Below are 27361 nucleotides of genomic sequence, written 5' to 3' on the forward strand. Positions count from 1 at the left end.
CAATGCATGCCACCAGTGATAAGGCTCGAACAGAACTATTTAGCCATTATCAGTCTTGGTTTTACTATGCAAAAAGGGAAGCTACCACACAGCTGGCTGCAGTAGAATCCAAAACATTGAACAACAAAAAAAAAGTTACGACACTTACGGGCATAAATAACCCCACAGCTCCGAATATTCAGGAACAGATCAGGCCTGAATGTGTCTACACATTAGAGCTGCGTACTTGTGCATTCACCTTCAGTGGTGGTGCAGAATCCACACCATGGATGACATGGTGCAGTGCTCTGCTGCAGCAAACACATGCTGGAGCATTTCTGCCCAGGCAGTCACTTGAATGCAGCCAATTCTGACCGAGGTCCTAACAATGGTGTGAACATGTCACATAAACTGCTACTGCAATGAAGCACAGTTCTCACCGATAAAGGCTATGCAGAAGCATTCACAAGTTACAAAAGGAAACTCTCAGATTGCTTCAACCAGAAATGGAAGATTTTTCCATACTCCGATCTGAATCACGGGAAGGGATGGCATGACAAAAACAGGACAAAAGACAGACAGAACAAAAACAGAAGAGGAATCCAACGTGCACTGACGCTAACAACCAAATGATCCCATATGCAGACATAGGCATCTTATGAAGGATGCAGCGTGACGTCGCCAAATAACAAATTTGAACAAAAGGAGACGAAAAATCAAGGAAATGAATTATATGGGATCATTTTAAAGTGTCGTAATGCTGTACCGCAACTGCTGCTGTTGCTGGCGTACCGGTTCTTTGAGACGTGCCTTGGCGACAGCACTCGCCAGAGTGAGGTTGGCGTCCATTTCCAGTTCTTTGGAAAGTTTCGCGTCCCTGAGGCCAACAACAAAGCGGTCGCGAATCATTCTCTGTTTGAAGCTGCTGTACCCGTCTGCAAGCATGTGCAGGGCTGTGACGAAGTTGTCGCCTGGATTCTGGCTTGTTGGGGCTCGAATAGCTGTCTGTTGTGTACTTTCTCCAGTGCACCTGCCCCCACACAGGGGCAGCAATGCGAAACAAAAACTGAACAATCAAAAGAAACGCTTGTACCATGAATGCAGTCAGCAATGGTATTGCCAACTCTTGGCACATCTACAAAAAAGCGACAGAGAATATCAATCACTACTCAGATCCACCCGTAGTCACTTCAATTTGACATCCATGTTAAAAAATAATCCTACCCGATTTTGGTGCATTGTTAATCCAAGAATTCATTCAGACATTACACTCACGAACACCACTGGTAATACTGCCCTCGATCAACATGTGCAGAGCTGTTAAACGAATCATTCGCATCTGCTTTTACCCATGAAGGTACTGCTTTGTCTCCTTCACTACTTATCCATTTTAACATTGTTAAGCCAGAAATTGTTATTAGTGTAGCACCGGTACGTTACCATTACTAAACAATCAAAATGTCCTCCAGTTCTGATCACCTTGGCGTGAATAACAAGGAGCTTAGAAAAGCCTCTGACATCACTTGCCATGTATTACATTGCGTTTTTTTTTGCAGTCATTATCAAGTGGCTGTGCATCTGACTGGCACATTAAGAAGGTTATACCCATGTTCAAACACAAGAACCCTGACTCACTTCCACTATCATCCAATCTCCCTTACCAGTTGCGTTTATAAACTACTCGAGCATGTAATTCACACCCAGGTCATCAGTTTCTTAGAAGAGCTTAACACTGGCTTCAAATATCAACACAGATTTCGTAAGGACTTAACTTTATTAATGAGTTGTTATCAACTGCTGACATAGTATCGCATGATTTTTGTGAAGTATTTGACTGTATTGCTCATTAAAGGCCTCAACTCAAACTAACACATCCAAACATCTGTCCTAACATAATCACATGGCTTATAAGTTTCCTTTCATCCAGGGCACAGTTTACCTGTGCTAATAATTCTGATTTCAGTTTCGTCTATACGACTTTTGGCATTCCTTAGCGTACTGGGTCCTTTGCTCGTTTTAATTTATATTAACAATTTACCCAACTGTCAATCATACTGAGTTCGATTATTTGCAGACAACTAGTGCGTAATATATCATAACACTATTTGCGACACTGACCACTTTCCCTTACTAACTGAGAAGGGTGGTAGGCTTATGGGGGTTTAATGTCCCAAAGCGACTCTGGCTATGAGGGACGCCGTAGTGGAGGTCTCTGGAATAATTTCGACCACCAGAGATTCTTTAAGGTGCGCTGATATCGCACTGTACACGAGCCTCCAGAATTTTGCCTCCATTGTTCAGGCTAGTGGGTAATTCACAACCAACCTCAACGTAGTAAATGCGTGGTGCTCATCTTGGCTTAAAATAACTAAAATCAGCAAAACTAAAGTTTTAGCTTTCACCAGTTGGTCTTCTGCGATTCCTTCTATCTATCACCCGAATGAAAGCATTATTGAACCTGCCTGTATGTATAAATATCTTGCAGTTTACTTTTCATCTGGGCTATTATAGAATCATCATATCAACCTTGTTCCAGCTTCGGTTAACTACTCACTTGGTCTTTTATAACTAAATCTTAAACAAGCCCCTTCAAGTCTAAAAAAACTTGCTTAGATCACATTAATTTGTCTGAAAGTTGAGTACACATCAGCCATCTGGAATCCGGATGACACCTACCTCATTAACAACACTGAATCATTACAGGACAACACTGCTCATCTCATTTCCTCCAATTATACGCACTTTGATCACCAGTGTCATAGCATTAAAAAAACGTTCTGAACTCGACCTTTTATCACATCACCCAAGCTTTCACATCTGCACTTTTCCATAAACTTTCTTCTAAGTGACTTCAATTCTAATCTCCCTGGATTAGAAAAGGAAGGTCATTCATTCTCTACGTCATTCATTCCACACACAATAGTTGATTGGAATAACCTGCTATTTACCACTGTCACATATCTAAATTTCAAGAACTCATCTGCTCTGACAATGGCGTCTAATCTGTTTCCCATTGCTTTTCTTTGTGTTGCATTTTTCTTTTGTAATGCGTATATAATACGCATTGATGCATGTGTGGCCATTGTTTATAATTGCATTATTATTGCACTGCATTACTGCACTGCCTAGATTTCCTTGGTGGTGATTGTTGCTTTCATCTTCTTAGTTTATAACTACACTTGTTTTTTTTCTTTCTCTCTTCTGGACCAGTATTGTAATCACATCTCTTCGACTTCTTTACCTTCATGTGCTTTTACAATGCTGAATTGGTGCTATCGTATTCGTTTATGTCTCAACAGCGTTTTTTAACACCCCCCCCCTAGTGTAATAAAGGCCCTCCTTTGAGGGCCTTTAGGGGTACTTTGAATAAATAAATAATATTAGCTGGGGTTCCCCTTCCAATGAATTGTTTTTAATTGCGACATTCCGTCCCGTAAAACCATGCTCCAACCAGTCCAAACAAGCACTCTTTGATCTGAAAACTTACACTCAGTGAACAGGCATACCCAACGTAATGTTGACAAGAAGACTGCTGCTTAAGCGAACCAGCCTACACCAAAACTGATACCCCTGAAAGTGACCGCTCAAGAACATCGTTGCTGCTTGCAACAACTCTATGTACCTCAACTCCTTGGTGGCATTCTAAACCAGTGATACAGCAAGACATGACAAAATGAAACAACACAAAAAGGTATCAACTCACTGTCACGCCGTTCTGTGCTTGGCCTTGCAGTGATGTCCTGCGTGTCAAAGTCCTCTGCCGGGCTGCTTACTTCACCGCCATTTTCCCGCAGAGGTGGACTGGTCGCTGGTGGGATGCCATTCAGGTTACACGTAAACAAGGTCCTCAAGTTAGTCCCCACACCGTTGCGACTTCCCACTTCACCACCATTGGCGTGCACTGGGTGGGCAGCACCCTCTCCGGTGACAACACAGTGCGCAGCACAGACCTGCGAACCAACACACTGTGACGACGACAAAAATACAACAGCTTCCTTAGACGGCGCACACACAGTCGTTCCTTCAATGGCTTGTGACATATCCTCAGCTCGTAATGGGTCAGTTCCATGTGGCACTGGCACCCCTGTGCTTGGGCACGAGGTCACTGAAAGACATTGGTTCTGGGGGCTCCTGTGAACATTCCGTCGCAAAATCTGGCGTGGGGACGACGGTACTAAAGAACCATTGGATGCTTGCCTGGATGCTACCCACTGATCGTTGCCCAATGGAACAGTTGCCGCTGGCTCCCTGTGGAGGACTGTGCCATGTTTCCCTGCCTTGAGGCGCACCTCTCCCATGGCACAGTGGCTGGCAAGGTAGCAGTCACCCGCCGACTGCTGCTCCCCGTCTCCCTCGACACAGTCCGTGGTGATCTTTCCACGTTGCGTGCTGCCGAGCGGAGCAGACTGCCGGAGGAGGCATGACGCGTAAAAGCTCTGGGCCTCCATCCAGAACTTGACCAGAGGCCGAGTGCCCTGTTCCTCGGCAAACTGAATGAGGTAGGCGAGTGCGCCGGCATCCTGCAGCACTTCTTCGAGCGTTTTGGAGAGACGAGACTTGGTCCGCACGCACATGTTCGGCTCGTACTCTTCTTCCGCTGAGCATTGCACACAACGCACAAGGTCAGCACAAGTGAATGCAACTAGCAGCCACACTCTGCTTCATTTAAAACTGCAGTGATGAGCAGAGGAGACCGCCGGGGTTTTTAAACAATACAAAACTGTCACTGCATTATGCTCTTACTACAGACCCCCACAAGCTGATGAGGGGGAATGTAAAATCAGAACCATTTGACTGGTAAATGTTTTAATGCACTTTAAACACACATGTAATATCGGTAATTACTAGCAGGTCCCCAACCAGATGCACTTTGTGTTGAATGCTTTATTTTTCAAATGCATGCCCTTGTAATGTTTTGTTACTCTTTCACAGTTTCAAGACATGTTATCAATGCTGGAATTTCAAACATAATGTGCCTGACTAAGAAAAAGAAGAAATGCCACAAGTTTTCAAATTTTTATGTCACTGATGAGCAATTATTTTTTTTTTTTTTGCAGGAGATAGCCAAGATTGTACAAGGCTGTCACATCCTGGTTGTGATTTCCGTTTACGGTTAGAGAAGATGAAAGAGGCGCTACTTCCATGAGTTGTTTGCATCAAGAATGGCTGAAGCTTTTTGATGATCTGTGTCATCCTCTGAGCACTTTGCAGGCTGTTTATCCACAAGGATGCCAGGCAAGCTAAGCTGAGACGACAGTGGCCTAGACAGATACAACAATTCCATCCCAGTTGTAGGTGAAAGAATTCAAACCAGTCAAACTTGTTTGTTTGTTTATTGACAGTGTCAGCCGTAAGGCCGTTACAGGAACAATTCCCAGCTGATTCCAGATAACATCAACTGGTGGAATCAACTGAGAGCTGTTTCAGAAACTAGTCTGCTTGCATTCTCTCCAGCCGAGTGGTGGGGCCTATCAAAACAAGCTCAGCATGCACCACCACACATGGCTCACCTGACTGGAGCGGAGATGGTGGCGGAGGAGGCACTACTGCATCCACCCCATTGGAGTGGATGCTGTCCTGGGAGCCGTGCCTCAGCAGCTGCCCTTCTCCTCGACTGGCAGCAGCCGGGCCATTGCTTGCTTCCTGAGGCTTGTCTGCATTGGCAGATGGGGGATCCCCAGAGGAGCAGAGATGTCACACAATTCCAAGGCACAAATTGACGCCTTCTGAAACGGCTACTTCCACTGACAACAGACAAAAATAAAATACAGGCACCCTTGCTGCTTCCCCAACCAAACTGCAGCAACGTCAAGTGCAGGCTCTCAATTCCTGGGATATTAAAGAGCGCCGCTTCATGAATATCCTCCAACAAGAATTTTTTCATTGCATTTTGTAGAAGCTGAGTAAATTATACTGAAAATTTGAATTTCAGCATCTTGGTGCTGTCGCTCTCCTTTCACCACTATTTGCATGCTCAAAGGTCGGCACCGCGGGAACTCCCTGGGGCTGGTGCTTCCTGACCCGCCAGAGTGACGCTGCTGACTGGCCGTGGCCATGGTAGCTGCCTGAAAGAATCTAACCAATAGCCACCTCCGAACAGAATTACGCAGCAGTTGCCGGAAAGGGCTCACAAACTTGTCAGTTCTCTTGTGCATGTAGTGATTGATATTCTCCTCACAAGGTGTTTCAGAGCCCCTCTCAGTCCTGGCACCATGAGTGCAAATGGGCAGGAAGGGAGAGAAAACAAAAACTTAGTGTAGTTATCCCCACAGCCAGCTTCGCTTTGAAACAATGGAGCAACACTGTTTGCACATTGCTCTCGTCCTACCATCTGCTAGGCATTCCAGTTACCTCAGGTGGCAAAGCAATGGTCCCGAGTTGGACAAGGACGAATAGTTTCTCTGGAGGCTTTATACCTTTCCTTTGTCTGTGCCCATCTACGGCTATGCCTTGGCAGATGCTATTCCTTATTACTTCCTTATTGGAAGAGATAGCAACACTCGGAACATTTTCATTTCATCATTCATCATCATCATCATCATTTATTTATCCCTTAAAGGCCCCAATGGGGCATTACATAGGGGGGGGGGGGGGGGGAATAAATGGTAATAACAGGTCACAAAGGTAGAACACAAATATAAATGCAAGTACAAATAAATACAGTAAACGCATTGAAATTAGCAAGGCAATAAATAGGTAAACAAAAAGGTTTTTACAGGAATTGAGGAGAGAAATAAGCAATCAATAAGTTTTTAAATTTTACTGAGTTGGTTTCATTGACAATACCGTCAGTAAGCACATTCCACTCTGATATAACAGTTGGCAAAAAGGAATTACTAAAAGCGTTAGTGCTACTATGAATACGCAGAACACTGTTGCAATTGAACAAACATCGGGAGGATCTCAAGAGTGGCAGAATAAGGCTCTCACGTAATTGTGGGAAATTATAATAAAGTTTGTGAAATAGACAAAGTCTTGCTACCTTACGCTGTGATGAAAGGGGAGTTAGACCAATGGAAGATTTGATATTCGTAACACTCAGCCGAGAATCATATTTGGATGTTATGAAACGAGCAGCTCGGTTTTGGATTGCTTCTAATGCCTGGATTAGGTATTCTTGATGCGGGTTCCAAACAGTCGACGCATATTCAAGTTTGGTACGGATGAATTATGCAATTAGTCTAACCAGACTCTGTTGGAACGCGCAAGGCAGCAGGCAGCTCGAGAGAAGAAGACGAGAAGGCATCAAGCCCCGAGATGGCTCAAGGCTTGCCAACTGCCAGGTAATACAATTTAGCCGCGATACGGCGCCACTATAGGAGTCAGTAGTGTGGCATTACTCCCTCTCTTTGAAAGACACCGACTTGGTGCTGCAGCAATCGGAGGCAGGACAAGAAGGGTAGTCGCATGTGTCTGGCATATGGTGTAGACACGCGCGAGGCGCTAGCGGATATAGTACGGCTTCATCCGGGCGACGTGGACAACTTCGGAGGTCGGCCGTCTAGAAGAGCGAACGGTTCCCTGGGAAAGAACTTCGTAGGTGACTTCACTGAGCTGGCGGAGCACCTCGTAGGGACCAAAGTATCGGCGTAGAGGCTTCTCAGAGCGCCCTCGCATGTGGATTAGGCTCCTCACCCAGACTTGTTCACCGGGCTGGTAATGCACATTTCGGTGGCGAAGGTTATAGCGCCGAGCGTCGAGAACTTGCTGGTGCCGGATACGCTCTCTAGCTAGTTGGCGGGCGGCCTCAGCGTAACGAACGAATTGGGCAGCACCCATAACAGAGCAGGTAGTGCTAGCTGGAAGCAGCACTGCATCCAGCATGGTTGTGGCTTCGTGACCATGTACCAAACGAAATGGAATGAAGCGTGTCGTTTCCTGGACTGCAGTATTATAGACAAATGTGACGTAAGGAAGTATGGCGTCCCAGTTCCGGTGGTCCGCATCGACATAGGTGGAAATCATGCCCACGATCTCCTGTTGAGCTGTTCGGTGAGGCCGTTGGTTTAAGGGTGGTAAGCGGTGGTCTTGCGGTGACTGGTGCCGCTCAGGCGCATAACATCCTGTGTAAGGGCCGAGGTGAACGCTGTTCCCCTGTCAGTTAAAACGATGGTGGGTGCACCGTGACGAAGCACAATGGTTTGGATAAAAAAGTTCGCAATTTCGTCAGTGGTACCACGGGGAAGAGGTTTAGTTTCACAGTATCGGCTGAGGTAGTCGGTGGCGACCACAATGTAGCGGTTACCCAGTGAGGACTCCGGAAATGGGCCGAGTAAGTCCATGCCGACTTGATGGAAGGGGACCTGAGGCAGATCAATAGGCTGCAGTAGGCCGGCTGGCTTAGTCGGCGGCGTCTTGCGACGCTGGCACTCGCAGCAAGTTCTTACGTAATGCTTCACAACTGCAGCAGCCCTAGGCCAGTAGTACTTTTGCCATATTCATGCCAACGTTCGACAAAAACCCAGGTGACCAGAAGATGGGTCACCATGGCAAGCCTGCAGGACTTCGTCGCGAAAAGCCGTAGGCACGACGAGCAGATAAACAGCTTCCGTCGGGCTGTAATTTTTCTTATACAGGATGCCGTCGCGCAAACAGAATGACTACAGTCCACGTGAGAAGATTCGCAGAGGAGACTGAGCGCTTCCTTCCAGATACTCAATGAGGGGCCGTAGCTCACTGTCGTCTCTTTGGTGTTGAATCAGAACGGACGTGGAGATGGCGCCTAGAAAAACTGAATCGTCATCGGGGTCAGCTCGGGGGTCCTCGATAGGAGCACGAGAGAAACAGTCGGCATCACTGTGCTTCGACCAGACTTATAAGCGATGGTAACATCGAATTCCTAAAGTCGAAGGCTCCAGCGTGCAAGCCGTCCCGAGTGATCTTTGAGGTTTGCCAGCCAACACAGCGAGTGGTGGTCGCTGACGACCCTGAAAGGGCGGCCATATAAGTACGGGCGAAATTTGGTCACTGCCCACACAATGGCCAGGCATTTTTTTTCGGTGGTGGAATAGTTAGCCTCATATCGTGACAAGGTGCGGCTCGCGTATGCAATTACGCGTTCAAGACCATCCTGCCACTGCACAAGGACCGCACCGAGGCCGATGCTGCTGGCGTCTGTATGCAGTTCAGTGGCGGCCGACTCGTCGAAGTGTCCAAGGATGGGCGTACTTTGGAGAAGAGTTCGGAGGTCTTCAAAGACCTCCTGTTGCTCCAGGCCCCAGAAGAACGGTTCAGAATCTTTCGTGAGTCGGGTCAGGGGCTCAGCAATCTGGGAGAAGTTCTGCACAAATCATCAATAATAGGCGCAGAGACCCAGAAAGCGGCGCACACTTAGGTTATCAATGGGCACAGGAAAAGCAGCCACAGCGGCTGTCTTATTGGGGGTCTGGGCTAACCCCTTTAGTGCACACGATGTTGCCCAAAAACCTCAACTCTTCGAGAGCGAAATGACACTTTTCGGGCTTCAGGGAAAGGCCAGCCGACCGAACTGCTTCAAACACAGCACGCAGGCGTCTCAGGTGCTCATCGAACGCGTCAGAGAAGATGACGTCATCCAAGTACACGAGACAGAACTGCCATTTCAGATCAGCAAGAATGGTGTCCATCATCCGCTGGAAGGTTGCAGGAGCCAAGCATAGGCCGAAAGGGAGCACCCGGAATTTGTACAGACCGTCCGGTGTAATAAAGGCAGTCTTTTCCCGGTCACGTTCATCCACCTCAATTTGCCAATAGCCACTGTGTAAATCTAGTGATGAGAAGTACGTGGCGTGGCGCGGCCTGTCCAGGGAGTCATCGATGTGTAGCGGAGGATAAATATATTTTTTGGTGACTGCTTAAACGCCTGTAATCAACGCAGAACCATAGGGTTCCATCTTTCTTTGCTACTAGAACAACAGGCGACGCACACGGGCTCGTCGACGGCTGTATCACGTCGTCCCGGGGCATTTCTTGAACTTGGCGGCGAATGGCATCACGCTCCTTTGAAGAGATCCGGTAAGGCGACTGACATAACGGCCGCTGGTTGGCGTCGACTAAAATTCGGTGCTTTGTGAGCGGTGTCTGCCTAACCTTAGAGGTCGAGGCGAAGCAGTCACGGAAAGACTGGATAACGCTTTCGAGGCAGCGTTTCTGATTAGATGGGAGGTTCGGGTTCACGTCAGTTTTTATGGGAGTGGTCGGTGCCTCCACTGATGCCGAGGCTTCAGACAAAGCGTGCTGTCCCGCGAATTCGCTGAGTTCTTCGAAATACGCAATAACTGTTCTGCCAGGCAAACATTGAGGTTCACAACCAAAATTGGTTACCAAGAGCTCGGTTCGGCCATTGTTCAACAATTCCGCAAGCAACACAGACTTGCCGACCAAGGAGCAGCGACATGTTGGTTTCAGCGATGTCACGAATTCCAGAGATGTTGTCGCAATCTACGGTAACAAACATGCTAGCTCTTGACGGGATTAATACATGGTTGTCAAAGACGCGTAACATAGTCCCGCGTGGCTTGGGATCGCCGTCAACAGGGGGTTGAGTGGAAAATGACACGACCAGCTCCTGAAGGTTGATGACAGCACCGTACTCCTGAAGGAAATCCAGACCAAGTATTAGGAGCACTCGGGCAGCACAGCAAAGCAAACAGGGAAAGTAGCCTCGCGGATCTCGATTCGTGACGTGCAGACGCCAATTGGCGTAACCACATGGCCGCCGGTGTTGCGGATCTGTGGTCCAGACAAAGGGGTCAGAACCTTTCTGAGGGCCGTGGCTAACCGACTGCTTATTACAGAAAAATCAGCACCGGTATCCACAATTGCAGTCGAATCGCGATTATCTGCGATTACTGAGATTTCGGCAGACACCAGTCGGTCACAGAGCGTCGTCGTCGTTGAGGTCGTCGGGTGAGGTAGCCGTCGGTCGGATCGTAGCCGCAAATCGTAGGGTGGAGGCTCGTGACTTGATCGAATAGCGGCGGTCCTACCCCCGGGGGACGCCGTCTTCAGTTTTCCCGATGTGGGGGCGCGCCTCTGAACTGGCTAGAAAAAGATGGGCGGCTTGGCGAAGAAAACCGGCTTGGGGATGGCGACCGGGACTGGCGTCGCCGCGACGTCGTTGGCTGCTTGTTATCGGACAGATACTGCTCGATGTCCTGCGGCCGTTCTCCGTAGCGTGGTCGAGGTCCATCAGGTGAAAACCCCCTTATGCCCATTCTACGGTAGGGGCAGTGGCGGAGTATGTGGCCGGGCTCCCCGCAGTCGTAGCAGAGCGACCTATTGTTTGGCGTACGCCAAACGCGCGCTTTGCTCATGGTGGACAGGGGCTCCTGCGGTACAACGGGCACAGCTGCAGTTGGGTACCGCAGTGAAGGCACAGGAGTGACGGAGGAAAAGGCTTGTCTCACTGGTCCAGGACAACTTTGTAGTGCTTGACTGTATGTCATCACATAGGGCGCTGGCTGCGGAGCTGGTGGCGACTGAACAGCTCGTCGGACTTCATCTCGGACCACTTCCGTTATGGCAGCGACGCTGGCCTGTGGAGCTTCGAAGCGAAGTTTCTCGAGTTTTTCGTGCACCAGGCTCCTCACAAGCTCTCGAAGCTCCTCAGTGGGTAGCGACGTGGGCGTACAGTGGTGAGCGGCTGCTACACTCGCCTGACGGCCGTAGTGCGCACCCCGTTCTTGCAGAGAACGCTCCATGCTTGTTGCCTCCTTGGCAAAGTCGGCCACCGTTCTTGGCTGGTCACGTACCAGTCCGGCAAACAATTGCTTTTTGACACCGCACATTAGGTGGCGTACCTTCTTGTCCTCGGGCATAGCAGGGTCGGTGCGATTGAAGAGTCGCGTCATATCCTCGATGAACATGGCGACGCTCTCATTCGGCTGCTGCGACCCTGATTGCAAAAAATTTCAGCCTTCTCCTTTCGTTCGCTGGTGTTGAACGCGGCTAAGAGCTCTCGGCTGAGAGCTGATGCCTTAGACAACTAAAGGTTTTGCCATTTATATGTGAGGCCCCTAGCTGTGACTATCCACATGTCAGAATACTTGAGGTGCAAAGCTGGCTGCATTTTCCAGAAATTCAACAGAGCCTATTATCAATAGGAAACTGCACTCATCATGATTCACGTTCATAGTATTCTAGCGCAACGGCACATAGCCAAAGAAAAGAAGACGGAAAAGAAGAAGGACGAACACAGCGCTGCCAGCGAACACAGCCCAAGAACTGACTCTGCTGCACTCATCACTGCTCACACAAGAGGGCAAAGCTGAAAACCAGGCCAAATGTAATTTCTGAGCTTGATAATGTCCCAACCCACACAAAATAAACTGTCTGGCTTTATGTCAGTTTGGGAGCACACTTCTTGCTGAGAGAACAATTTAAAAACGTGTAATTTATTTCCTGCCACTTAATTAAAATGCGGGGTGTCGAGAGTGAAAAAGAGGCTGCGACCACTGCTTGAAAGATAATGATGGGTGTGACCTAGCCTCAGCGATCCATGCACAAAAATTAGTCTTGATGTCACATTAGTTTGCTTGCGAAAAACAGCCATGGTGGTGACACCTGTAGCTCACTTTTTTTTGTCCTATGGTTTTTATAAACTTATTTTGAGTGCAATTTGCCCCTTTGCCATCAGAATGTGGCCTTCAACAGCGGCAGCAAAAACATTTCTCCTACATGCACAACCCGCCGCGGTGGCTCAGTGGTTAGGGCGCTCGACTACTGATCCGGAGTTCCCGGGTTCGAACCCGACCGCGGCGGCTGCGTTTTTATGGAGGAAAAACGCTAAGGCGCCCATGTGCTGTGCGATGTCAGTGCACATTAAAGATCCCCAGGTGGTCGAAATTATTCCAGAGCCCTCCACTACGGCACCTAATTCTTCCTTTCTTCTTTCAATCCCTCTCTTATCCCTTCCCTTATGGCGCGGTGCAGGTGTCCAATGATATATGAGACAGACACTGCGCCATTTCCTTTCCTCAAAAAACCAATTATTTATTTACATGCGCCTAAATTGTGCAGCCCATGCTGTATTGGAGGCCTCATTATCTGAACCAAAACCTCAATACAGACTTTTCTCTTTAACGTGCACTGACATCACACAAGGCCCTCCATAGAAATGTGCCCAGGATTCGACCCTGCAACCTTGGGCTCTGCAACTGAATGACACTGAGTAGCTTAAAAAGGACAGTCATTCAGCATAAAAGCCACTTTAAATAAACTGCCTTTAGCGTCGTTCCCGAACAATTATCGCAACACTTATAAAATCATCGCGTCTGCTCAGTCCCGAATTACCACGAGTGCTTCTCTCTTATTCTGAAAAGCAAATCTGCTCTATTGCCCTTCTTTCCCCCAAAACCAATTATTATTCCCCTTATTAAACTGGAATGGGCACAGCACTCCTCGCTGTCACTGGTTTGTTGAGCATTTGCTTGGGATGTCTTGAAACTGTCACTATGAAAATATTCACGACGACATTCATAACGAGGTCGAATGGTGCGCTACCTTGCTCAGTGCATTCCAATTATACAGGTTAAGCGCCTGTGCTCTTATTATGGAGTGTATAAAATAAGTGCCTTGCGGACAGAATAAAACGGCGCGCTGGCCGAAGTGACTCGATCGAGTCACTAGATTGGCATAGATAGATAGATACATGACAGGCGGGAAAACAACGGCAGACGCTTTGCATGTCAGTGGCCACGTCCCATCAGCCCTTATCCGAGGCAGACTGCGCCCATTCATAAAGTTCGATTAAGCGGCGGCAGTACACAGTTCGCACCTCCGCATATACCTCGCGCACATATAAACGTCGGCGGTACAAAGGGTCGGCTCACTGCGATGTGTGTCACAAGGTTGGAGGCCGGACGCGTCGAGGAAATGTTTACACCTGTGTGCCCCCCCCCCCTCCCCCACCACTAATGCGACCTCGCGCACCGCGGCCGTCAAAACAAACGTGCTGCCACTGAACGAAGCAGGCCACAAAAAAGACGACCGTACCTTTTCTGATCGCAGGTAATAATGAAACCACGAAGCACGCCAGGATTTTCAATTAAAGACCGCTTTCGGCAAGAAAAAAAATTTAAAAAAAAACGGAGAATACGCGTTTGCGTGATTTGTCGATCCTGGAAGGAGAATACGCGTCGGCTTTCTATTAAAGGCGCTTTGAGAAATCGTGACTGCGAGATCCAACAACTTGGCATACGGCCGGTAAATACGTGACCCCACCTTCACCACAATTTCGCCAAGAAGGGTCCTTACCTGCTGGCTTCCTTCTGAACAGTGGCATCGCCGTCCACTGGCATTCGGCCGCCGTTCAGGGACGATGTCGTATCATGGCCTCGGCCGGGCTCGAAAAATTGACGGTCCAGAGGGGCCCGGGAGCTAAACTAGCTGCTGCGACGACACGGTAACGCCTTCTTCCGAACGACCGAAAATACAGATGACAGCGGCCATGACCATTACGAGAAATGGGTGTCGAGGTTAAGCAGTAGAACGCTTGTTTTGTTGGCTTTTTCTTTCGTTTTAATTGTGGTCAGCTGACGGCCGCGTAATCTCGACTGCCAACGAGAGTTTGCTTTTCTTCTCGAAAGTGGGAGGTGTGTGCACAAGCCCGCCGCCTCGCCGATGGATTTGGTGCAACTATCGTGATTGTGCGCGACAATAATTTGGTTGGACTGGTCATGAAGCCCCTGGAAATTGGCGAGGTTCCCGAAGAGCTCAAGAGCCGACCCAAGGCGTTCGTCGCGTTCATTGGCTTGGATCCGCAGGGAAGCAACATCCACGCGGCGATCTGGGACGCGTTTTCCAACAACCGCGGGCCAGACAGGGCTCTTTTAAACTTCGTGATCCTTCCTGAGAAGCATGTCTTTCCTAAAGCGAAGCCTAAGGTACGCCCGTGGTAACAATATTGTGTTCGATTAAGGGAAGTAACAGCTGCTCTATCGTGCAGCACCCGTCGTACGAGTGGTACGAAGAGCGGGGCGTGCTCAAGACCAACTGGCTGCACAAGCACCTGGCTCAGGTGCCCGCCGCCGCCATCCTCTTCTTCGACATGGACTGGGATGACCCCCAGTGGGCCGAGAAGCGCGCCGACTGCTCCGCCAGGATACGCGCACTCCGGTAACCTCCTCTCTGATCAGCTGAAGATGAGATTTGTAGCCAGCGTTTTGCAGTGCGTCATCAAAGATCGTTGTTGCATGATGCAGACATGCAAGTTGGCAGACAGCGTTGAGAGCAGTACTGTGGCACTTCGTGATGCATGTAACACAAGCGTACGTGACTAGTGCACAAAATATATCCCCGGTGAAAATGTCCAAATGTGATATTGTTTATGGCCCCAGTTCAAATGGTTTATTGGCCCATTCCCTGTAGCTGCTGGAACCAGTAGCTGCCCCGGTAGCACGTATGTACATTTCTTGCATAAACCATTTGTGTAATGACCTTCGTTTTCTGATCTTTCAAAGTTACGAAAAAGTTTTGAGTTTCTGAATGTCAAGCACACTCCAGAAATTAAGGCAAACAGAAGCAACCTACACTACAATGCGTCGCCCTGCGGGACCATGCAGATCTGCATATATAGTGAACACAGCTTTAAACGTAGCAAGCACCAACAAGAACAACAAAGCACTTCAGTACACATAAGTTATGTCAGAAACTTATGCACTCACGTTACATTGGCTCAAGCTTATATATCCCTCATTAAGGCCGTCACACAGGTGTTGGTGGGGAATGGTTAATAGGCAAAGTTTTCTCACTAAATTTCAGCATTATTTACACAATTTATAGCAGAAAAAATCTAAGATTTAGCTGAAAATATTTGTTCATTGAACATCATTGCCACACAAACAGTGGGAAAAGCTGTCAATTCAATAAAAAAGTTCCCAAAAACAGCCAGCAGATCCTAGGGACCAGAAAAGAGCCCCACACAAAACCAATTGATGCCCTACTGGGACTATACACCAGATGAACACCAGGAAGGTTTGTTTTGTGACCAGTAGATCCCAGCAAAGAAAAACAGTTGGTGCCAAGTTACAGGGACCATTTGAACCGGCAGCAAACCAGAAGGCTTCCTCCTGGGACCAGGGATGGCTGCGGGTTGGTTGTGTTGGCCTCTTCTCAGTTCCATCCATTTGTGCCAGGTCAATACCAACCTCCTACTGCCTGTTTCAGTGCTGTGCTAAAAATGTTGTCAACTCTTGGTTATTTACACTTGGAGGGGGCCAAAAATGCACTTGGATGTTGACAGTTGTAATAAATTGGATTCTCGAATTCATCATCACTGCAGGGCAAATGCCTCTCCAATTAACTCTGTCCTTTGCCAGCTAGCCCACCCTATGCCTGCAAACTTTTTAATCTCATCCGCCCACCTAACCTTCTGCCGCCTCTTGCTACGCTTGGCTTCTCTTGGAATCCACTCCGTTACCTTTAAGGACCATTGTTTATTTTGCCTTCTTATTATACGCCCTGCCCAAGCCCATTTCTTCCTCTTGATTTCAACTACGATGCCGTCAACCCACATTTGTTCTCCCACCCACTCAGCCGTCTCCCTGTCTCTTAACATCACACATATCAATATTCTTTCCATAGCTCGCTATGTTGTCTTTAATTTAAGCTGAACCCTTTTTGCATTAGTGCATTGGCACTGTAAACCAGCCAATGAGCTATGTGGTTAGTAAATGTAGTATAGAAAAATTCGTAATTGGGTTTTACAGAGACTATTTCAAATTGTCTAAAAGCATTTATCGTAGTGTCCATAGGCTGTATGTTTCCAATACGACGAATTATTAGTTCCTGAATCGTGAGAAGTCTGTTTAATTTCTTTTTGTGGTTGTACACCAAACTAATGCATTTTAAAATAAATGGGAACCAAACAATGCTTGATAGACCTGATGTTGGAAGTATGTGATAGCATGATAAAACTCCCATAGTCGAAGGTAGTTTCTTGCATAGATAACTAATATGAGTGTGAACAATTTCTATTTGCTGGTAATCAAGCTGATATGAGAGGTTGGCTATAACTTTCTAATTCCTAGCACGAAAAATTATTGCTTTTGTTTTGGCAGGCAGCATAATTTTAATTTGATTTGCTTTCTGCCATCTTGGCAATTTTTGCAGAAAGTCGTAGCATTTCAGTACTAAACCATTAATGGTTAAACCAGAAATTAAAGTGCTATCGCCAGCATATATAATAAATTGTATTGTACTTTCTATACTTTCAACGTCATTAATGAAGATATTAAATAAGAGTGGGCCTAGTACGCTACCCTGCGGGACACCGTATTTAACTGGGAGAAGCAATGAGTGCCGTTTGTTTAGGCGTATGAACTGAGCTTTATTTTTATGGTAAGGTTTTAGTAAGTGTGAGCATCGCCCACAAATCCCATATGGCTGAAGCGTGCAGATTGAAATTTGTTGGTCTAGGCAGTCACTCCACAAAAAGAGCTACTGTGAACATGCTATCGTCTATGCTTTGCAGAACCCGCCTCTTTAATGTTAACAGAGCCGTTTCCGTAGACTTACTTTTCATAAACCCAATTTATGTGTTATAACACTATGTATTTCAAAAAACTTTGTCACTCTAAGAAATCTAATTTTTTCTAGTGCTTTGCTGAAAACTGGCAGCATGGATACTGGTCGGTAATTTGTTGGCAAGTTGCGGTTTCCTGCTTTAAAAATTAGACACTTTAGCAGTCTTCACTACATCCAGGAATATTCCCGATTCCATCACTAAGTTGAATACATGAACAAGTGTAGGTGCAATTATACTTAAGACACACTTTATGTGCTTTATTTGAAGGTCATTTACGTCTAAAGCCCCCTCTTCCTTTCGTGCTTTCTAGGAACCCGTCCCCATTTCCTCTTTTCCCCTTAAATTTCCTTTGTTCTGCCATGCTGCTTAATTCCTTTATCTGAGTTTTTGTGATCAACGCAGCCAGTCATACCAAGCCACCTGTCGCAGCTGGACACACAGCCTTTTAATTAAAAGCCCACACTCGCTATCTCTGCACACTTCACACCCCTGCATTCCTTTCTGCTGAGCTGGCCTATTTTGTTTCATAGTTTTGCAGGTCACCCTCTTTAGCGGCCACCGTGCCTGGACAATATCCACTCCTATTAAAACCTGGTTGATACCTGATAACCGCTTTGTCCCGACGAAGACAAATCCTCTTGTCGAAACATCGGCAAGCATCCTTTCCCCTCCCTCCCTTGTTCACTTCTGTTTGCTTCGTACACTGCAGCCATGTTCTAAATGCTTATGAATGGCAGTGCACCCACGGCACTGCATGGTCCCTGGGCAGTGTTTCAGTGAAAGTGAGCTTCTGCAACTTCCCCGTGGTGCTGCCTTCTGTTGCTTCCACCAGGGCAAGCCTGCAAGGCAGGAACACTAAGGTGGCCCTGGTCCTGGTGCAGAACAACCTGTCCATACCAGTCGGTGAGCACATCGCTTTGAGTATGCTTAGAGGAACACACTCTGTTCCAATTTCTCCCGTATTTCCAGAAGGGGTGGAGACACTTTTAGCAGGTTTTTGCGTTGGAATGATGTGTACAGCATTTGTAAACATGGGTCGCCACGTGTAATAAGCCAGTGCTGAATAGATAATTTCCTGTCGCTTCTCTGTCAGCATCTCAACGACAATTGCACAAGTAGGTACGACATCACATGAGGCACACAAAAGCTGAAATATAATAACTGCTTTGTCATCTCAACTGTTACACTAAACGCTTCCGGAAGCCGGTACGACAGTGAGTGAACAAAAAGCTATTATATTGTCATGTAGTGGTGACTGCAGTCCGGAGAGCAGAAAGATAGCGAAAATGGTGTATAAATAAAACTTTATTTGGGGCTGACTTGCGCCAACAATGGACTGAATCACTCAGCGGCGGCGTAGCAGCAAGCGCGCTCGGTGATTGCCGAACAGAATGCCCGCCACGAAAAAGCAAGAACTACAAAGATTCGTGGCATTATGACAGTTTTTGTATGCCTCATGTGATCTTGTGTCCGTCATTAAGCTACTCAGACCGAAACCAAAGTTGTATGGGAGGAGAAATTCAGCTATAAATAAGTTACTGAGCGTAGGTGAATTTCATGTGGTGATTCCTGTTTACTAGCGTCTTATGCAGCACTCCTTTAAGAGACTGAGGAAAGCTCCAGCCCATTTTCTTTCTGGTTAAAAAATCGATTTTAGGCCTTTTCTTGCTGCTATGTTGTTGTTTGTCTAGCAGCTGAAGGTGCATTTGTTCCAGTTACTCGCATTATGAACACATTTTTATTTTTCCCAAAAGTCTGAAAATTTGAGGGGTGTGTTCATTATGCGGGGTAAAATGTCAGATAACATTTGAAGCAGTCAAAAGGGGATGAAAGCTAGGCTGATGCAATAAATACCTCATCCGGTATGATTAACCTTTTAAAGTAAACAAAACAAACTCTTTAGCATGGCTACTGGGCTCAAGAAGATAGCGAACAACTTTTATTTAGGAACCTCACGTATTACACCTGTATCAACCTGTTCTATATTGCTGTCCAAAGGGCACACAACTAGAGTTCACCCTAGTACAATTCACAGCACTGAGCGTGAAGCCCATGCACAACAAGTTGCTACAAATATGGCAGACCAAACAAAGAACCTTAATGGCATGTTCACACACGCACCAAGACCGAGTAAAACTTGCAGCCGCCAAAAGTATTGGGTGTTCACACTTGGTCCATTCGTATTGCTATGTGAGATATTGGCGGGCGAGGCTGTGTTCCTGTTGGCACTGGCTTCTCTGCCAGGTGGAAAATTGGTCCCTGGCTGATTGCTGTCCGGGTGGGTTTCAGCGGAATCTTTGCCACGGCGACAGATTTTGCTTGGTGTTAACACTGAATTCCTAAATGTCAACATGCCCAGGCGTGCTTTCTGTTGGTTTTCGGATTCCAGGTAGAGCATTCTTATTGGCTTATCGTTGTGTAGGTTGAGGTAGTCTTGACTTTCGACACCTAGCACTTTCCAGTATTGCCTAATTTTTTCAGTGTTCCTAAGCAAAGCACCTATTCAGCATGATCTGCTGCAGGTTGTGCATTAAAATAAAGTGGTGCATTCATTATGCTAGGGGGCAAAAAATTGCACTTCTTGGCCGCCAGAGTAAGGGGTGTTCATTATGCGAGGCCTATCATATACGAGTAAATGCGTTAAGTTTAGGAGGTAGCATTTTTTTTTACCTGCTACTTGATACAAAGTTATGACATCAAAACAGAAAGCTCTGTGATAACTGTTTGGAAGCGAATAGTGGTATAACGTAGCATCAGGCATACGGAAGCAAAAGCTGTCTTTACCAACAACCGCTGTTAGTGACACTTGTTTTTAATTTCTTGATCGGTTCTAGGTTATAAGGACTTTGGTTTTAGTGAAACCTAGAAGGCGGTAATGTGCTCCTTGGAAGGGAACAGCAGTCTATGATTGGTAGCAAAGTAATGGAAGCTGTAAGGGAGTACGTGTAGTGACCACACCATAAGAGTGAAACAACTTGAAGAATGGGCTGAAGCACATATGGCAGGTTCTCTGAGGTCATGAATGGCAGTTTACCAATATCCCTAAAGAGAAATGGATATATGAAAGCTGTATCCTAGTGGTACTCACCTGCGGGGCTAAGGAAAAGGGTTCAGCTTAAATTTAGGACAGCGGAACGAGCTATGGAAAGAAAAATGATAGTTGTAGCATTATGATTAAGCGACCAAAATCGGGCAGAGTGGGTGAGAGAACAAACGCTGGTTAATGACATCCTAGTCAGAATCAAGAGGAAGAAATGGGCTTGGGCAGGGCATGTAATGCAAAGGCAAGATAACCAATGGTTGTTAAGGGTAACGGAGTGGATTCCAAGAGAAGGCAAGTGTAGCAGGAGGCTGCAGAAGGTTAGGTGGGCGGATGAGGTAAAGAGGTTTACGGGGATAAGGTGGCTGGCACAGGACAGGGTTAATTGGAGAGACATGGGAGAGGTATTCGCCCTGCAGTGTGCGTAGTCAGGCTGATGATGACGAATGTGCTAATGCAGGCCAATTTGTGCTCAGTGGCCCTTCCGAATGTACCGAGAAGAGGAAGGGGTGCTCAGGTCTGGCCACTGCCTTGCATTGCAGCGCATGCCCTTTATGCTTTGGTGCATCAGCTGTGTGTCATTCGATCAGCCCAATTTTTATGCACGGGGAAGAAGTGGACAAAGTGCTCTCTGGATCAGTGGCATGAAGTAGTCTTGGCCGGTCCATCTCTCCTTGTCAGAATAAAGCGGAAGTGGGAAAGAAGGGGAGCCTGGATTGCATTGTTTGAGACGAACCGAAAGTTCAAATCAACAGCATTCGAAGAGGGTAGCTTTTCTTCCTGGGAGGTCTTATGGGAGTGTGTGGCCGGGACCAGCCAACTGGTGCTTGTTCCTTGCACACACTGCTTGACTTGTCCTGAGTCGAGGGAAGTGGTGGCTCTTCAGCGGCTGCATGCAGTGTCAAAGTTGTGGGGCCCCCATGCTACACTCACTGCTTTCATGGTTCTTTTTGACGTCGTTGTTTTCCGTGGATAACAACCAGGAGTTGTGTTATAATTATTTCCTGTACATTGAGAAGCACAATTCTATCCAGTTTTTGTTCTTGGTCAATTTATTTATTTGATACCTGCATTATTTCCTGTACATTGAGAAGCACAATTCTATCCAGTTTTTGTTCTTGGTCAATTTATTTATTTGATACCTGCATCGCCTTTCGGCATTACAGCAGGGGGCCACTTTCACATTCACAAAACAAGAAATCATGCACTTAACGCGTGAAAAAAAGCTTCCTTTGATACAACATACGAACTGTACACAGAAAAAACGAATATCGGAGTACGTCACCTTTAAAAGTAAATTCATAAAGCTTTAAATTGTGGTCCCTTCGCTTTGAGACATAGAAAAGAGGCTTCAAATATTTCGTTCCGTCTATACCAGTCTTGGAATAGAAAATATTGTGTAAAAATTTTGATCTCAGATTTCTTCTTCGAGTTTTAAGTTCTGGGCCGTGAAGATTCCTTTTGCTTTCTGAGATACTGAGTGTCCTGTCATAATTTCCAAGGACAAAGCAGATTGCCATATTTTGAATCTTTTCGAATTTATCAATAAGTTCTTGTGTGTGCAGGTCCCACGCACTGATGCATATTCGAGTACCGTGCAGACGCGAGTATAATATAGCTGTTCTTTGAGATGCTGTGGAAGATGGCTGAAATTCCTTCTTAACCAACCTAGAATACCAGCAGTTTTCTTTACGATGAAATTAACATGCTTTGACCACCTCAGGTCAGCAGTAAGATTAACGCCCAAGTATTTGTAATTTTGTTCTTTTTTCAAGGTCGCATGGTTTATAGTGTATATATAAGAAGGGTAAGAGCGCTTCCTCGAAAAGGTGGCGTGTACACACTTTTTAGTATTCAAAGTCATGTCCCAATTATTACACCACACGGCTATCTTGTCTAAGTCATCCTGCAGGCTTTGCACATCAAGCACACTATATATATATAATTCTGTAAATCACGCAGTCGTCTGCGAACATTCTAAATGAAGAAGTAACGTCAGCATTAATATCATTTATATGTAACAAAAAAGAAGCGGCCCCAGAATAGAGCCCTGGGGGACGCCCGAAGTGACAGGGCCATAGTTCGAGCAGCGACCACCAACAACTACACACTGCTGTGGTAGAGATAGGTATTGAGAAATCCATGCAATGACTTTTTCGTTCAAATTGTAGCTGCGTAATTTAGAAACAAGGAGATCATGTGCAACAACATCAAATGCCTTCTGGAAGTCCAAAAAGATACAATCGATAACTTTCTTTTTATCAATAGCAACTGCAATATCATATGTAAACTCAACCAGCTGTGCAGAGCAAGACAAACCTTGGCGAAATCCATGCTGAGCAGGGTTAAGTTAATTATGTTTAATGAGGAGCGACATAATAGAAGTCTAAATTACATGCCTCATTGTCTTGCAAGCTATACTTGTTAGAGACACTGGCCTATAGTTTTGTACCAAATTTCTCGGTCCACTTTTATGGTGTGGGATACACTGGTATCCCCTCCTCGTCCCCCGCGCCAGCGGTGACCGTGACTTACACGGGCGCGCTGGCCACCAGGAATGTGGAGAGAAGGCACCCCCGCGACTCTGCTCATTTCCGCCCCAGCACTGACGTGACGTCACGGCAGCGCGCTGCCTTCTGCGGAGAGGGTGCACGCCTAAGCTTGACGGCAACGATTTGCTGCCAGGGATGCAATGCCCGAAGGGATAAAAGGGGGGAACGCGCGGCGGGAAGCGACTCTCGCTGCCGGACCTTACCTAACGGCCCCACGGACCTCTTCCGCTGCCCGCCAGCCCCCGAACACCAACGCAGACGACGTCAACGACCTGGTGAGCTGCTCAACATCTATTTTATGGATAGAACATTCTTCCGCAGTGTGCTTTACCTCGCGTTAGGATAATAAACTATTTCCTAGCGTGCCCTGCCGTTGCCTATTTCGTCCGAACCTGCCGTGGCTGCGACTCTGCGCCACGGGTTGGGGAAACGTGTTGCGTACTCGAATAACGCCTGCGTGTAGCTTGCACAGAAGCTCGCCTTCCCGGCCGGCTGGACGCAGAGTGACCCCATATCTTGTCGCCCGAACGTGGGGCGAACTAGGCAATCGAGCAGTGACCTTTGTTGGAGCGAACGACTACCGTCGCCCTAACAAAGGATGGCAGCCGACGGGAGTGACTTGCAGTCTTTGTTTATGCTGTCAGAGCCAGCGGCACATAACCAGGGCTCCCTACTTGACGCGCCGTTGGAAGGGTTTGAATTTGTGAATATTGGGCGTTCCACGCGGAATAGCCGAGAAACATCCCCTGACGCGTTGGTAGGACTTAGGCCTGGCATGGGGGGCTCCACATCGGGCGCCTCGCCGCTCCGCGGCGCGAACAATGAGGCACCTAGGCCTCCTCATTCGACGCCATCAGCGGCTGCGCCCAACTCCGGGGGCGTTAGTCTGCAGTCATCCGAGGTGCTCTTGCAGAACGCAATGCAGGTTATGCAGAGTCTAGCGGGTATTTTGCAAAACAATTTGCAAGCCCTGCCCCAGTCACCACGTGTTAGGATAGACTTGCCTACCTACACGGGGTACCACGACACTACGGGAGCAAATGAGTACCTCGACCGTCTCCTGCATTATCAGCAAGTGACAGGAATCGCAGAGGCCGAAATGCTCGCGCGTGTTGTGCCTGTTTCTTTGACGGAGCAAGCGGCCCGCTGGTACCGACTAGCCGGCAACCGAGCGAGGACAATGGAGGAGTTTTGCGCAAGCTTCCGCGACGAATTCCTTCCCGCAAACTATGAGTGGCGTTTGAGGAGAGAGCTGGACGTCTGAACCCAGCATCCCGACGAGTCTCTGTTAGAGTACGTCCTAGCGATGGAGGAACTTTATCGCCTCGCTGACCCTCGCGCCACGAACACGGAGAAAGTTGAGCGTGTCACGAGACAAGCGCACCCGACTTTCACGGCTTACCTGAGAGGAGTCAGGTTCAGAGATTTGTATGAGCTGGCAGCTGAGGCGAAGCGCATTCAGGAAGACATCCTCTCTGCGCGAGCGTATCGGCCGCCTCCACCCGCATCGCTGTCCCTTGAGCCGCGCTGCGCGTGGAATGGCAGCTCAGCCTGCAGCCCTTCCAGAGCTGAAGCGTCAGCACGATTTGCTGACGAGCGTGTCCCAAGGGGATGGGAGTTGTCTGACCGCGCTTTGGACCGTTCAGCTACGCGTCGCGAACAGCACACGCTGCCGCAGAGCGGAACGAACCGAGGCGAGATCGCGAGGCCGACACGCGGCCCCCACCATCCGCGCAGCGAGTTCGAGATGACCGATCGGAACAGGGCGACCAGCGCCTAGCCCGTCGGAGCCCGGGTAACCGTTGCTACCGGTGCGACCAGCCAGGGCACTTCGCCCGCGAGTGTGGCCGCCCTCCCGCCCGTGACCAAACACGGTCGGGAAACGGCCAAAGCCGCCGGTGATCGACCTTCGATCCAGCGCGGCGTACACAGAAAACCCTGGTTTGCTAGCGCCTTTGGCATGTCGCGTAGGAAATTCTGTTGACCTGTCAGCGCCGTTCATTGAGCTAACGACAGCTTGAAAGAAATTCACCGCGTTACTGGATACAGGAGCAAGCGCTTCTTTGTTCGGTGACGAGGTGTTAAACCATCTCCGCGAGAACAAAATCCGGCTGAGAGAGTGCGATACCACTTTTCGCCTTGCGAGCGGCACAGCGCAATCAAGCGGTGCAGCTAGGATAGTGGTTCGCTGGGAAAGACGCGTGCGGCGACAACGCCTCGTTTATCTTCCCTGTTTATCTGTTCCGGTAATTCTTGTATGAGACTTCCTAGCCAAGACAGGTATTGTGATAGACATCAGCAGCGGAGGCTACAGGGAGCGCACGTCACCGCGGCGTCGCAGACCATTCAGACTCCGAACGCGGCGCGAGCGGGGGGGGAGACCGTGACAAATCCACCCCGCCAGCCCGAGATCCAGGAGGCGAGCGGACCATCGCCCGCTGAGAGAGGGTGCAGAGAGAAGGTTGCAGCGGTGGAAAGCTGCTCTGCCGCGCAGGGAAGGTCAGCGCACCCCTTGTTGTCGGAAGTGAACAGCGTGACGGAGAGGGAGAAGGCACGTTTGTCATCGCTCCTTTACGAGTACAACGCGACATTCACTGACCGCCCGGGCCTCACTACCCTAGTCAGGCACCGAATAGACACAGGTGACGCACTGCCTTGGAAGTGCAATCCTAGACCAATTAGCTTGGCCAAGAGAAAAGCACTGGACAGCGCCTTAGACGAACTTATCGACACTGGCGTTGTTGAGAGGTCTAACAGCCCTTGGGGCTTCCCGGTAGTCTTGGTTCCAAAGAAAGACGATACATATCGACTTTGCGTGGACTACCGCAAGCTGAATGAGGTTACGAAGAAAGACGCCTACCCTCTACCAACCATTTCTTCCCTAGTGTCCAACCTAGGTGGGGCGAAGTACTTCACAACGCTCGATGCTAGCCGCGGATACTTTCAGGTTGAAATGAATGAGCCGGACAAGGAGAAAACTGCTTTCACTTGTCACAGAGGCCTTTTCCAATTCAAGAGAATGTCTTTTGGCTTGGTAGGAGCACCCGCTACTTATCAGCGCCTAATGGTCCGTGTTCTGGGAGATGCGAAGTGGCAACATGCGCTCGCATACCTAGACGACATCGTGGTGTACTCAAAAACGTTCGAGGAACACCTGCGCCACTTGAAGGACGTCCTAGAGAGGCTGAGGTCTGCGGGAATCACTCTGAACCCGAAGAAGGCGCAGATCGCCGCGACCCGAATAACACTGTTGGGGTTCACGATCGACAGAGGCTGCACTCTGCCATGCGATGATAAGCTTGAGGCGTTGCTTAAGTTTCCGTCGCCCACAGATATATCCGGTCTCAGGCGCTTCCTGGGAATGGCGAACTTTTATCGCCAGTTCATCCCAGATTGCGCAGCGCTGCAGGCGCCTTTGACAAACCTTTTGAAGAAAGGCGAGCGCTGGAGTTGGGGTCACGAGCAAGAGGATGCACTGCGCAACCTCACCAAAGTGCTCGCTGACACGGCTGAGTTGCAGCTACCCGACCTAAACAGGGAGTTTGTGATTCAAACCGACGCAAGTGACCTGGGCTTAGGAGCAGTGTTGCTTCAGGAGCATGAAGGCGTTCTCCGTCTGGTAGCTTTCGCGAGCCGTTCGTTGACGCCGGCTGAGAGAAACTACTCGGTGACAGAGAAGGAATGTCTCGCGATAGTTTTTGCTCTGCGTAAGTTCGACTACTACGTCGATGGGGTGGCATTTGTGATCGAGACGGATCACATGGCGCTCACCTGGCTGAGACGACTCAGCGAGCCGAGCGGCCGCCTAGTGCGTTGGTCCCTGTTGCTGCAGCGTTACGACTTCACCGTGCGCTACCGCAAAGGGAAAAACAACGCTGTGGCTGACGCACTCTCACGAGCGCCTGTCCAGTGCGAGGAAGGTCACGCGACCGACCGCCCGACAGCCGGAGAGAGCGAGGGACTGACCCGAGCCGTAGCCCATGTAAGGAACGCGGACCAACCGTTGATCCAGGGCGAGAGCGTGAACCACGTGGACTACGCGAGCTCCGTGGGGATCGTGTTCAGCAGAAAGGAGCTGCTCGAAGCTCAGCAGAAGGATCCGTTTTGTCGAAAGGTGTTCGACGGGCTCCGGGAGCCGGGCGGCAGGGCCGCCGCGCACACGGAGACAGCTGGTTTTGCTGTCGGTGTGGAGCGCTCGGAAACAGCTGGTAGTGCTGTGAGCGCGATGGATTCGTATCTGCTGGATTCCGACGGCGTCCTGCTGAGGTATATCCCCTCCGAGAA

The 27361-nt window shown here is 48.4% G+C and overlaps 2 protein-coding genes across 6 annotated transcripts in view; one reads left to right on the top strand and one right to left on the bottom strand.

Annotated features, from left to right (window-relative positions):
- pkaap (A-kinase anchoring protein pkaap) overlaps positions 1–14354 on the bottom strand; it is a 112528-nt gene extending 98174 nt beyond the window's left edge. For all 4 annotated transcript variants that reach the window (XM_077655728.1, XM_077655726.1, XM_077655727.1 and 1 more), the window contains exons 1-3: positions 14215–14354; positions 5490–5633; positions 3683–4576 (exon numbers count right to left, since the gene is read on the bottom strand). In XM_077655728.1, the coding sequence (XP_077511854.1) occupies positions 3683–4576; positions 5490–5633; positions 14215–14242 (1066 nt within the window). In that variant the 5' untranslated portion in view covers positions 14243–14354. The remainder of the gene's footprint in view (positions 1–3682; positions 4577–5489; positions 5634–14214) is intronic.
- A 71-nt stretch (positions 14355–14425) lies between these two features.
- gry (trafficking protein particle complex subunit 11 gry) overlaps positions 14426–27361 on the top strand; it is a 374318-nt gene continuing 361382 nt past the window's right edge. For both annotated transcript variants that reach the window (XM_077655723.1, XM_077655724.1), the window contains exons 1-3: positions 14426–14843; positions 14906–15075; positions 18318–18388. In XM_077655723.1, the coding sequence (XP_077511849.1) occupies positions 14637–14843; positions 14906–15075; positions 18318–18388 (448 nt within the window). In that variant the 5' untranslated portion in view covers positions 14426–14636. The remainder of the gene's footprint in view (positions 14844–14905; positions 15076–18317; positions 18389–27361) is intronic.

This window comes from Amblyomma americanum, chromosome 2 (assembly GCF_052857255.1).
Source record: "Amblyomma americanum isolate KBUSLIRL-KWMA chromosome 2, ASM5285725v1, whole genome shotgun sequence".
In the NCBI taxonomy this organism is placed as follows: domain Eukaryota; kingdom Metazoa; phylum Arthropoda; class Arachnida; order Ixodida; family Ixodidae; genus Amblyomma; species Amblyomma americanum.